At 42.3% G+C, this 13047-nt stretch overlaps 1 protein-coding gene across 1 annotated transcript in view; it reads right to left on the minus strand.

Moving 5' to 3' along the window:
* Positions 1 to 347: 347 nt before the first annotated feature.
* Positions 348 to 13047, minus strand: part of LOC117515726 (zinc finger protein Dzip1-like) — a 30799-nt gene continuing 18099 nt past the window's right edge. The window contains 6 exon segments of the mRNA XM_034176433.1: positions 348 to 504; positions 7801 to 7966; positions 8047 to 8111; positions 8114 to 8167; positions 8255 to 8634; positions 12398 to 12569. Of these exon segments, the coding sequence (XP_034032324.1) occupies positions 422 to 504; positions 7801 to 7966; positions 8047 to 8111; positions 8114 to 8167; positions 8255 to 8634; positions 12398 to 12569 (920 nt within the window). The 3' untranslated portion in view covers positions 348 to 421.

Genomic DNA, 13047 nt, shown 5'->3' on the forward strand with positions numbered 1-13047 from the left:
AAAATCTGATATACAAATTTATACACAACCTACAACTGGTACTTTAGGTAGGTCAAATTTAACTGAATGTATGGGACAAAGAAAAATCCATAAGAGATATTATACATTTTACAAAACAAACAACTAAATGGAAAGAAAAATGTTGGCACAAGGTGGGACTTCATATGAGAAACAAACACAGATCTCAGAATTTAAAAAGTCCTGTCATTTAATGTATCTCTAAATATGTTTTAGATATACAAAAGGTTTTTATTGCAAAAAGAGTGAATCCCTTTGTCAAGTACTGCTCATTTCTACACAGTAAGTTCCACATAATGACTATATAAAATATGGCTATTTGGTGTGCGCCGTGGAGGCGGTGATGTAACTTGAGGTTTTGGTGTGGTGCTACATCACGTGCTCAGCCGCAGGCTGTTTATTGCTAGATACCGTCAGAGTCGCTGAAGTCACTGAACGAGTGCAGGGTGGCCTTCAGTGTGCTTCCTGTTCCCGCATCAGTCAGACCTACAGGAAAAAAAAAAAAGACTGAGAAACAGATCAGCTATATTTACATTTGTAACAGCTACCTCACAGACGTGACAGTTCTAAATACAGCAACATCATAACTATTTTTCAGCAAGATCACATTACGATTCCTGTTAATCTCTCGTCTTGTTCCATATCTCCTCCTTCACTTTTACGCCTACAATAACCATTTTTTTCCTTGTAACCAGACCTGCTGGCTGCTAATGTTAGACCCCACCCCTTTGAAGTGATTTGGGGAGACTTATGTTGTGATTTGGTGCTATATAAATAAATTAAAATCAGAAAAAAGTCCTGATTTATAAAAAAATTACATGGCAAAATGTTAGCAAATGCCAACCTGTGACACATGCATAACAATATTTTGGAGAGGGTTAGATTGTGTGTCTACTGGTGTGATGAGGTCTTGTTCCATGATATCTTGAAATATTAAACGTGACAATATTTATTGTACAAGTAAAAAGCCGTCTTGTGGAGTTGTTGTTCAGAGTGCTTCGGGTCTTTTGTGTATTTTTGGTGGCCATTCCAAACACTTTATTTTGAAAATGCATTGTTTTGCATTTTGTGACTTTCAGTCCAGTATGTTTTTGTTGGACATGACTGGATTCTTCCCATCATTTGGACAAGGTCCAGCCTGTTATACTGGCATGAAACAAATACAAATCATGTCCTTAGTGCAATTTTATATTAAAAATGGGCCCATGTTATTTTCGCTACTCAAATTTTACTAGGACAGATTTTACCTTAATAAAGACAGCAGTGCAATTATGTCACAGCCACACAATGAATTCTGGGACAAGTGTAAAGATAATTTTGTAGTTATTCTGTGATTTGGAGCATTTCATTCTGGTCATTGTAATGATTAATGCAATGAAGTTATGGCCATACGTTATTGTGAGCCAAAATTAAGAAACATGCAAGACCATACAGTGCCCTCCAAAAGTATTGGAACACTTGGTATTTTGCACTTTTTAATTTCTTTATGCCATTTCAAATACAAAACATAAAAATTTCTAAAATGATCTTCCTTAAACTCAAAAAAAAAAAAAAGCAAAGATGATGGGTTGCATAAGTCATGGAACACTTTGTTATAATACCTGTAAATAACCAATTTTATTGCCAGTTTTCTTCAGGCAAGTCAGGGGATGGATACATGAACATTTCCAAGTCACTGTATATGTCCTGGACTTTATTACATCAATTATGAAGAAACACAAACAGTATGGTACGAGCTGCAAAGCTCGCTCTATGGTAGACAATGGCACAAACCAGACATTGTCGTAAAAAGCCACAAACCGATGGTAGGCGAAGAGCTTCGCTCCTTCATGTCCGTGACGCATACGAGGTCTGTTAGAAAAGTATCGGACCTTTTTATTTTTTTCAAAAACCTGATGGATTTGAATCATGTGTGCTTGCATGAGTAAACCTTGAACCTTCGTGCGCATGCGTGGACTTTTTCATGCCTGTCGATTGCATCATTTACTGGTAAGCAGCCTTTGTGTGAGGTGTGTGTCGTGCGCTCAGCGTTTTTTCATTCCAAGGAAAAAGACGGAACGACTGGAGCAGCGCGGCATCAAATTTTGCCAGAAACTGGGCGACAGCCAGGTGGAAACCATTCGGAAGATTCAGACGGCTTTCGGTGACGATCCTGTGGGCATCACACAGATTAAGGAGCGGTACAACCGGTTTAAAGACATCCGCACAACGGTGGAGAGCGAGCCACGCTCCGGTCAGCCATCAACATGATGAAATGACCAGATCATTTCCAAAGTGAACGCTGTGGTGATGCGGGGCCGTCGTGTGACTGTCTGAGAAATTGCGGAAGAGGTGGACATCAGCACTTTTTCGGTACATTCCACTGTGACAGAAGATTTGGCCACGAAAAGAGTGGCGGTGAAAATCATGCCGATGGCTTCGGCACGAAGCTGCCGATGGTGGAGCAAAAGCGCCTTTGTGTTGAAGTCTCACAGGACATGCTGTGACATGCCCACCTCTTCCACAATTTCTCAGATAGTCACACGACTGAAAAGCCGTCTGAATCATCCGAATGGTTTCCACCTGGCTGTCGCCCAGTTTCTGGCAAAATTTGATGCGGCGCTGCTTTTTCCTTGAAATGAAAATCCGCCGAGCGCACAACACACGTCCCATACAAAGGCTGCTTACCAGAAAATGATGCAATCGACAGGCGTGAAAAAGTTCACGCATGAAGGTTCAAGGCTTGCTCATGCAAGCACACGTGATTCAAATCCATCAGGTTTTTGAAAAAAATAAAACGGTTCGATACTTTTCTAACAGACCTCGTACATATTAAATCTGCATGAGGTAGACAGTTTCAAAAACTAACAGTGCAAGAAGGAAAAGGGTGAAGAAAGCCACCAAGACAACCCAGAGGAAGTTATAGGCTTCTCTGACTGTGACTGCAGAAATTGTGCATAGTGCATGTTTTGCATTTTATACAAACATTTTTTATACATGTTATACAGCTTCATGATGAAGAGGTATAGAGGAGGATTTTCTTAAAAAGAAGACCTGAAAGTTCAGCTACAATTTGCTAGAAGGTACATCTTGAGATGCAAGCCTAGATTTGATATTTTGGTGAAAGAATATGGTGGTTTCACCCATTTCTTGGTTTGTTTGTGAACAGCCTGAAACCCACAATTTTTCATATATCGCTATAAATTTTTTACTGAATATTCAAATCCTGATAGGCAAGAACTGATTCAATTTTCAAGGTCACAGGTCAAATGTTAGTCAAGAAAAATCTCATAAAATTGGAAAAATCTTTATCCTTTAACAGTGAACAAATTTTCAAAAATTAGGGTTAGGGTTAGGGTCAGAAAAGATCTCATGTCTTTCATATTTGAGAGTGTTATGTAGGATGCTATCCTTTATTTACTGAAGTTTCATCCAGATCTGACCCAGATTACAGATTTTGTGGCCATTTAAATTTAACACTGAAAACCCCATTTAATGTATATTTTACATAATATCTTAACCAAACATGTCTCAATCACTCTCATATTTGAAGGTGAGGTGTAGACTGACACTCACTATCACCTGAAAAAAATTTGATCCAGATTTGATCTGGACTGTGGATACTGTGGACGTTTGAATTTAATATTGAAAAGCCCATCTGGTGCACATTTTGCACTATATATCAATCAAAAGTGCCTCAGTCACTCTCATTTGTGACAATGAGGTGCAAACTGGCACTTTCAATGAACAGACTAAGTTTGATCTGTATCTAATCCGGACTGCGAATTTAGCAGATATTTGATTTTAACATTGAAAAGCCTTTTTGATCTATATTTTGTATTATATTTTAGCTTATGAAAAGTCACTTCTAACTGGACTTTGACCTTGAAATTTTTTCCACGGTAAAAAATTTTGGAGTTGGAAACTAGTGTTGGCGGAGGTTTGCGCTCTATAAGCGTGGTGCTCTAGTTTTAAACAGGTTTGGGAGGGTTACTTTAAAAATGTATTCCGATACAGTTACTAGTTACCTGTTGAAAAATGTAGTCAGTAAAGTAATCCAAGTACCATAATATTAAAGTAATGTAATTTGATTACTTTCAATTACTTCTGGATTACTCCGTATCAAATATGCTAATACAGACAAAAGAAACTAAATAGAAATAGTTTTGACCATATAGTACAGTTTATTAATCAAAAATAAAACTGTTTCTTTTACATGGCATGTTCTGTTTTACTTCACATTATGAATTAATTGCACCCACAATATTGTTTTAAACACACTGTGTTCACCTGCTAAATTTTCAACAAAAAATGCTAAACAAATAAAGGACAATGAAAACTCAGGCAGTGTGCGGATGAATTTGTTCAGTAAACATAAAATGATCTTACTTTAGTCTTTCACATAGCATTCGCACCATGTTTAACATATCAGTCCACTTATTGAACTTTCAAAATAAGAACAAAAGCAAAAGCATTGATTAATGAAAACCATTAAGTAAATCCTGTCAGTAAGGAGGTGTGATCGCCATTTTAATTCCGGGCAAGTTGCGTGCATAGAAGTTCCAAGAAACAGGTGGAATATGCCGGAAAGCTGCGCATGTTGGCAAAGCCACAAATGGAGGAACAAAGCAGACAATATTTCCTTCCATAAGTAAGTGATATTTGGATGATAAACAGCTGTATGTCTCCTGCCGTACCTGTGTCGCCCGATGACACGGACCATTAACTCTTCACTTATGTGTAGTTGTTATTTTCCACTGCTAGACCAATGTCTAGTTAAAATACTTGTCGTTAGTGATTAAAATTGTTCACAAGACTGGGGATTTTTTTGAATTTGCACCTTAAAGTGGATATGACACTTAAAGACAACATAGTCTTATTACATGTCACAAAGGTTATATAATTCAGTCAACCTAAACGTTTTAGGAAAGTGTACGCGGTTCTCCCGTTATATATAACATTTGAACGTCCCACAAACTGAAAAATGTGCACGCCCCATGACTAGCTTCCCCCTGAGCACCAAGCCTAAAATACGTCACTACATGTAGACCATATTGGCTTGCGCGCCTGGCGGCCGTTTACACTTTGTTTAGCGGCAGAAACTTTGATTAAACACAGCTCTCAGGGACTTGTTTGTTGATATGCCTGACCAGTGTGTCGCAGCATATTGCACAAACACAAGGGCAAAAGGTTTTAGCCTTTTCAAGTCCAGGCAGATTGATCAAAAGCCGCGGTGTTGTGTGATGCACGAAATGTCCGGCGTAGTAAACACGGCGGCAGCACTTAAACACGGCGCCGGCACGTAAACACAGCGCCGGCACGTTCACTGTTGTTTTCGGCGATCTTTTTTGAAACTGTCAGAGTTTATTTCCTATTCTTTCATGAAAATAACGTAACTAAACACGGATGAATGCAATGCCAGGCACTCGAAAACGGCAAAAACCCGAAGGTTATGACGGTAGTCCGCAAGTAATAGCTACACTATCACGGCTCCGGAACAATAACAAAGGCGGTAAACAGATGCTCGAATCAAAAATGCTATACAGTAATTAGAGTGTTATAAACAGCAGCAACAAAAATCAAAGTCTCCCTTACCATTCCATATTCTGCAGCCTTTCAAAATCCATCGGAATTGGCATGTCTCTTGCCTCTGCTTCGGCTCCGACATAAACACTGTCAACATTATTTTCGTTGCCAGAATGCTCCTGGTTTGAATGTTCATCTGAAAAATACGGCTCCAATCTGTAGGGTCTAATCACTGCTGCTGTTGTGAAAGTGTAGTGACACAGACCCACAACAGGGGGCGCAAAGGAACGGACAATAGAAGAAGTCAAATCTGAACACTTTACTGTTGTGAATGCCACAACTACACACAGCAGATTTCAGAATGAATACAAAGTCAATCAATCAAGGTGTCGTGTGGGCAGGCTCAACGATAGGAGACGTCCGTCTGGAGAAGAACCGGAACCACACGATTTCCTCCGCCACCGAACCAGGAGAATACTGGAGCCGCCAAGTCCCGAGTTCCCCCAGGTGGCCACCGTCTCCGCGTGTCGGATCTGGTACTGCTGGCGAAGAGCAAAAACAGTCAGCAAGTCAGGTGGGAAAACACCTCCACCTTAACACCAGAAAGCTGGCACGTGCAGTAGTAAGTGTACTTATCAAAGGTTTGGAGTGAAGATGTCAGTCCAAACCCAGCCTCCAGCTGCAAGCACTCACAAAACCTACTGCAAAAATAACACAAGCAAATACTGTCTGTGCTAGACAAAACAATGGCTGAGAACAAATTACCTCCTTGATAGGACGATATCTCGGCGACGTGGTGGAGGTGTCGTCCTGCTTTTATCAGGGGTGAGGCGTAGATGATTGGTGACAGCTGTCATAGCCGATGAGTAACAGCTGTCACCTCAGCCGCTCTTGTGGGGCGGCACCGCCCTCTCGTGCCTGAAGCCCGCACTTCAGGCAGGGCGCCCTCTGGTGGTGGGCCAGCAGTACCTCCTCTTCTGGCGGCCCACACAACAGCTGCGACAATCTCAGGATCCGAGTCAGAAATAATCCACACTTGAAGAGTCAGAAAAGTTCTTGATCTCGTCACTGTCCATGCTGAGGTCCATCTGTTCCTGTTGTCGATCGAACAGACAAAGGCGGGACTCTCCATTCTGTGATGTCACGGCATCACGTGACCGCTGAAGGAGCGCTGCAAGTGCGCTTTCCAATAAACACACTTTTGAGAAGCTGTACAACTTATTTTTCAGTGATAATGAATAAAAACACTTTCAACTTACTATACTGTATGTATATTTGCTATTTATATCAGTTTTCCCCTCATTTTGAAGTGTCATCTCCACTTTAAATGAGATTATAATGACTGCGCTGTGCCGCTCACAGTCACACCCACACATAGAGATGTGTACACACACCACTGACTTCATGAATGAAACTCGGTGAAAAAAGGATAATTGTGTAAAAATATAATATGTATATAAATGTATTGTAATGGTTTTAGGAGCTGCACTGCGTTGAACACAGCAGCTACAGCAGGACGCCTCAGCTCAGCAGCTTGAACAGCGCAGCACCGTGTAACTTTCAACACTAATATTTGGGAATGTGTGTGTCAGAGTAAGTTTAACACTTTCCTGACATAATTTAATGTCATTTAATTTTACTGGCTCGATATCCAGGTCAAAATGGCATTTTAACACATATTTTGTGAGCATTTTTCTGAGTGTGTTCAGTCGCGGATCTCCATTGAAAATGCATTAACATCTGGGAACTTCATCAATATTTTGCCCGGTTAGGAGACGTCATGTCACTGTCCATGAAGGGACGTTTTCGTTTCTAAGAAAAAATATATTATATACAGATAATATCATAAAATGCATTAAAATGTAATCCTGCAACTAATCCCCGTTTTTACTAAATATACCTGTAATCTGAATACGTCTTTTTTTTCTGTAACTGTAGCGGAATACAGTTACCTTTTTTTTGTATCCTAATATGTAACTCCATTACATGTATTCTGTTACTTCCCCAAGCCTGGTTTTAAATATAATAATAGTATGTTGGCATTTTTCAGAAAACACAAAGAAAGGTTGAACAATTCTCATTAATTGTTATATTCCATTAGTTGTGTGAATGGGGTGAAGTCTGCTATCTCTGATGGCCTTGTTACTTTTGGTTTAATACCACTGCACAGGAGCTGTTTCACGGGTGAGATTTCCAGCGACTACACTCACATACTGAGCAGGGTGTGATGACATTGTGCAATTCTCCCCTCAGTGGAGGACTATGTCTGATGCTGACCTGATTTGGGACTCTTTCCTGTGGAGGTTCCCCAGGCGCTTGTACTGGGTGAGTCCAGGCTCTTCCTCAGTGGCCCTGAGCTGTAGGTTGGTTTTGAGACTTCTTGTCCGGTGCCGTCCTCTAAGGAGGAGACCACCCAGTCGCTGCTCTCCTCCAGGTCTGTGTACTGTCACCGTGCACAAAAGGTCAGACATTTTGCTTTGATCAGGCCCTAAAAACATTGAAGCTGTGCGCTGTGAATCTCACCGTGATTTCTTGGACCTCATCTTTCATTTGTGGTAAGATGCTCACGGCCCCTGCTGGTTTCTTACCACTCTGTCTGAAAACTGCTTCTCAATTTTCCTGCCCAGGTCTTTGATTTTGCTCTCTGAATGGAACATACGCTTGATAAATTCATCCAAGCGACTAAGGATACTTTGATGCGAGTTGAGAACAAACTGTGAGCCCAACCCACCTTGACCAAATGTCTTCTTTTCCACGTTGCCATTCTGGTCTTTAAAACTCTGGAGTTGTCCTGGGCTGATCTCCTGCAGTTCGCTGACATCAGACCACTCGTCATCACTTTCTATTTTTGTGACTGTTGTCTTGGTCACACCCATCACTGACCCCCCCGAGTGCTGAGAGTTAGATGGGGGTGGCTGCTTGGTTGAACCTTGCCTCGACTGTACCAGACTGGGTTTGTTTGTTCTGACCTGGACTGGGGTGGCCTGGTACGGTCTGGATTGGGGTGATTTGCCCCTTTGTTCCGGATGCTGCTTTTGGGGCTCTTCATCCTCATCCTCTGTGTCTGTGTCTTTTTCTTGAGACTCCTCATCAGAGCTGAAGGGGGGAGTCCTGAACATCACAGTTCCTCATCAGTCAACACTTTCAGCTTTGATACAGTTAACACATAAAATATAGCTGTCAAAATTCATTACAGTACTTACGAGGTCTGTCAATAAAGTAACGGTCCATTTTATTTTTTAAAAAAATTATATGGATTTGAATCACGTGCGATTGCATCACACAAGGTTGAACCCTCATGCGCATGCGTGAGTTTTTCCATGCCTGTCGGTGACGTCATTCGCCTGTGAGCACGGCTTGTGGGAGGAGCGCTCCACCCCCCTCATCGGATTTTTTCCTGAGAGAAAATGGCCGAACGCTTGGAGCAGCGCTACTGCATTAAGTTCTGCCAGAAACTTGGCGACAGCCAGGCAGAAACTATTCGGAAAATCCACACGGCTTTTGGAGATGAAGCCATGAGCATCACACGGATTAAGGAGTGGTACAACCGGTTTAAAGACGGGCGCGTAACGGTGGAGGACGAGCCGCGCTCCGGTCGGCCATCAACGAGCCGAAATGACGAGATCGTTTCTAAAGTGCACGCTGTGGTTATGCGGGATCGTCGTGTGACCGTCCGAGAAATTGCACAGGAAGTGGACATTAACAGGACTTCGGCACATTCCATCGTGACGGAAGATCTGGGCATGAAACGAGTGGCGGCGAAGTTCGTGCCAAAGTTGCTGACGGCGGAGCAAAAGCAACATCGTGTTGAAGTCTCACAGGACATGCTGGACTCCATTCACACTGATCCCAGCTTTATGGACACTATAATCACCGGAGATGAGTCCTGGGTGTATGGGTACGATCCGGAAACGAAATTCCAGTCGTCACAGTGGAAGCATTCCACGTCGCCAAGACCGAAGAAGGCGCGCCAAGTGCGCAGCAAGACAAAGGTAATGCTGACTGTTTTTTTTTACTCCCGTGGTGTGGTACACACGAGTACGCTCCACAGGGTCAACAATAACAAAAGAGTATTATAGGGATGTCCTCCGTCGTCTACGTGATGGTGTGCGGCGCAAGAGACCGGAGTTGTGGGTCAGAGGAAATTGGCGCCTCCACCACGACAATGCGCCAGCTCATTCCTCTCATTTAATTCAGACTTATTTGACCAAAAACCAGACTCCGGTGGTTCAACAGGCACCTTACTCACCTGACATGGCCCCTTGCGACTTCTGGCTCTTCCCAAAACTTAAAATACCATTAAAAGGAACCCGATTTGAGACAAGAGAGGACATCATGGCTGCGACGACGGCGGAGCTGCGCGCCATCCCGAAAAAGGCGTTTTTGGAAAGCTTCCAACAGTGGCGACACCGCTGGGAGAAGTGTGTGGAGTCCCAAGGAGAGTACTTCGAGGGTGATTAGGTTTCCAACCCTCCAGGTAAGCCAGTTTTTTTTTCCCAGCCAATGGTCCGTTACTTTATTGACAGACCTCGTATAACGCATTACTGATCCTTTCTGTGTTGATGTCACAGACGTGGTCTGTAAATAAGGAGTGTTTCTGAGAGCAACAACTGGTTTGGATGTGCGTGTCTTTGAACATTTTTTTTTTTACAGTTCAAACAACAGCACCAGACCAGAAATACAAAAAAATACAAAATTACACCAAGGACAAAGTAATGCGATCAGCATATCTACAGAACACAAATTATTTTATGTAGTTCTCTGATGTCAGGAATAAAAGACCCTCATTAAGGGCCCCTTCACACATAGTACAAATTTGGTCGAATTGCGCATGAAGCAGGAATCGTATGCAAAACGCGTAAAATCGTAGCTGCCTCCAACGCCTCGTACACCTGTTGCTACAACTATTTGTGCACACCAGCGGCTGAAAGACAGAGTGTGCACTGTGTGAGCCCATCGAAACCTCTCGCAGCAGGTGTTGGCCAAATTCCAGCTGGCACACACAAACATCTAACACCGCTTACATGGCACTTAGAAAATGTGTGGCCATTCATACTATTAACACGACATCAGTCAGCAGACAATCACTGTTGAGCTGGATGTGAAATTTGTTTAAGTGCCCCGAGTGTGGCTTTGCAAACAGACACAGTGACACGTTGGTGTGTGCGCTGAACTGACGGGGTGTGTTCTGCCCACAGGAGCGGCTGTGGAGATCTGTGGATCTGGACGTCACGGCTTGGGAACATGCACTGTGTTTGGATGGACATGAGTGTTTGGACACTAACAATTGCCCACTGTGACGCATGTGTATCTGTTCGCTGTCATCACGTGGACATACAAAAAAAAAACATGTATCGCTGTTGCAATGGGCTGCAGCGAGCGCGCGCATATTGACAGGCTACCCCAGGTGAAACGGACTGTCAAATTATAACACGCAGCGGCAATCTGTCACGTGACCCATGTAAGTTCTGTTCCACATGACACAGTGTCAGTCCTGTGGCACGCCATCCACAAGACATGCGTGTCAGGTAGGACACGCTCGCAGGGCCGCCTGGACACACTGCCAGTAGATGTGGACATGATAAGAGCGCCCTGCTTCTCATTCATGTCACTTCATGACTGTACATCTGTGACCATGGGTCATCTACAGAGGAACCGACGGTTCATACTTGTATTGTCCACTTGATAAGAGGGATTCAATAAAATGCGGTATTTTTATATGGTGTGTGGTTTTATGTTTTTTTAATACGTCAATGTCCTTCTTGATATCAGGTATTTTCCTGCACTTTTTCCAGGACAGTGATGGTAGCTCAGTGGTAAAGTTTCTGGCTGGAAACCAGAGCTTTTGGAAAGCGCATGTTCGAATCCCATGGGTAACATGTATTTTATAATTTTTTTATTTTCACAGCAGCTGTGCGATGTAGTTACACATGCTACAGCTGCTTGCAGTGTGTTCCCATGTGCATGAACCGTTGCAGTAGCATCGTGCACGCCTGCCCATTGGCTCGATGTTTTCGTGGTTCACTGATACGAGCTGTTTCGCTGTGAGTTGCCCATACTATGTGTGAAGGGGTCCTAATGTTTGCACCTGCACAGCAACACACAGGTGAAATGCTGTTTAATACTTTTCAGACCCAAGTAAATTGCTTTAATAACTGTCATTGTGATATCTGATATGTGGCCGTTTTGTGTGTGAACTGATGTTGGTTCGTCTTAAACAATCATTAATTAACAGGTACACAGAGCCCCGATAGCTTGAAATCATGTTAAAAATCTTTGATTGATGTTGTTTGTTATCCAGATTTGAATGTTCAATGGGCAGATTTAAAAATGAAAATGGGCTTGGATCCAAGAAGACAGTTATTAAGGGGTCCTATTGTGCAAAATCACTTTTACTTTATCTTTTATTTTTTTATGTGTTTGATATTTAATGTTCAACATCTTCAAAATTCCCACAATTCTATGAGTGTTTTCACAGATATTCTCCTGATTTTCTCCACATGTAATGAAGATGTTCAGGAAAGCATAAAGCGAAAGAAGACAAAGAATTGGGATAATCAGAGAGATGAAGAAATTAGACAGAAATACAAGGAGACGCAGCGTAAGGTGAAAAAAGAAGTGGCAAAAACTAAGGAAAAGGCATATCGAGTTGTACAAGCTCGATATGCCTTTCCTCCCTGGATTAACACGTTTCATGTTATAGCCCTGAAGAATTTTTCCTAAATGGAAATCTGTTTCACAACTCAAAACTTTCACCAAAGTTCAACGGCAGGACACCCAACACCATTCTAATACTGTTTAATTTATTGGGACGCAACATAATAACAACCAGAGACCGAATCAGAACAAGAAGACCCAAAAGTGTTTTTCTTACTTGGTTATTAAGGACCTCATTGTGGTCACTGTGTTGGGCGTGGATGTCTTAAGCTGCACTGTAGTCTTGGTTCTTGGAACTGGCTGGGGGGTCTTAGACTGTTTTGCTGGAGGTCTGGACACTACGTGGGTCACCCTGGAAGGTAAACTACTGGATCGAAGCCGGATCCCTGCTACATACAGATACAAACAAACAACAACAACAAACAGACAACAGAAATCTAATTAGAAGATCAGCCACTGACAGTGTGTAAGAGTTAGTGGAGGAACACAAGAATGTCAAGAAATATCACAACAGGGACATCTCAAACATTACTGTGGTCAAAGAACATGCAGTTGTGGGAAAGGTGTGTTTTGCAGAAGAAATTAAACATGTGATATAGGGTTGTGATGGTTGCATTAATGCAGAAATATACACTGATATTTTAGACAAACACATGCTGCCATTAAGATGACATCTCTCCCAAGGAATGTTTATGCATTTTTCCAGTAAAACAATTCAAACCACATTTTGCACATATCACCAAAGCATGGCTGCGTTACATGCGGATACCGGTACTGGACTGTTTGCCTGCAGTCCTGACCAGTCCCAAAAGTGAATGTGTGGAGAATTTTGAAATTAAAAAATTAAACACTGGTGACCTCGTACTG

This window comes from Thalassophryne amazonica, chromosome 1 (assembly GCF_902500255.1).
Source record: "Thalassophryne amazonica chromosome 1, fThaAma1.1, whole genome shotgun sequence".
In the NCBI taxonomy this organism is placed as follows: Eukaryota; Metazoa; Chordata; class Actinopteri; order Batrachoidiformes; family Batrachoididae; genus Thalassophryne; species Thalassophryne amazonica.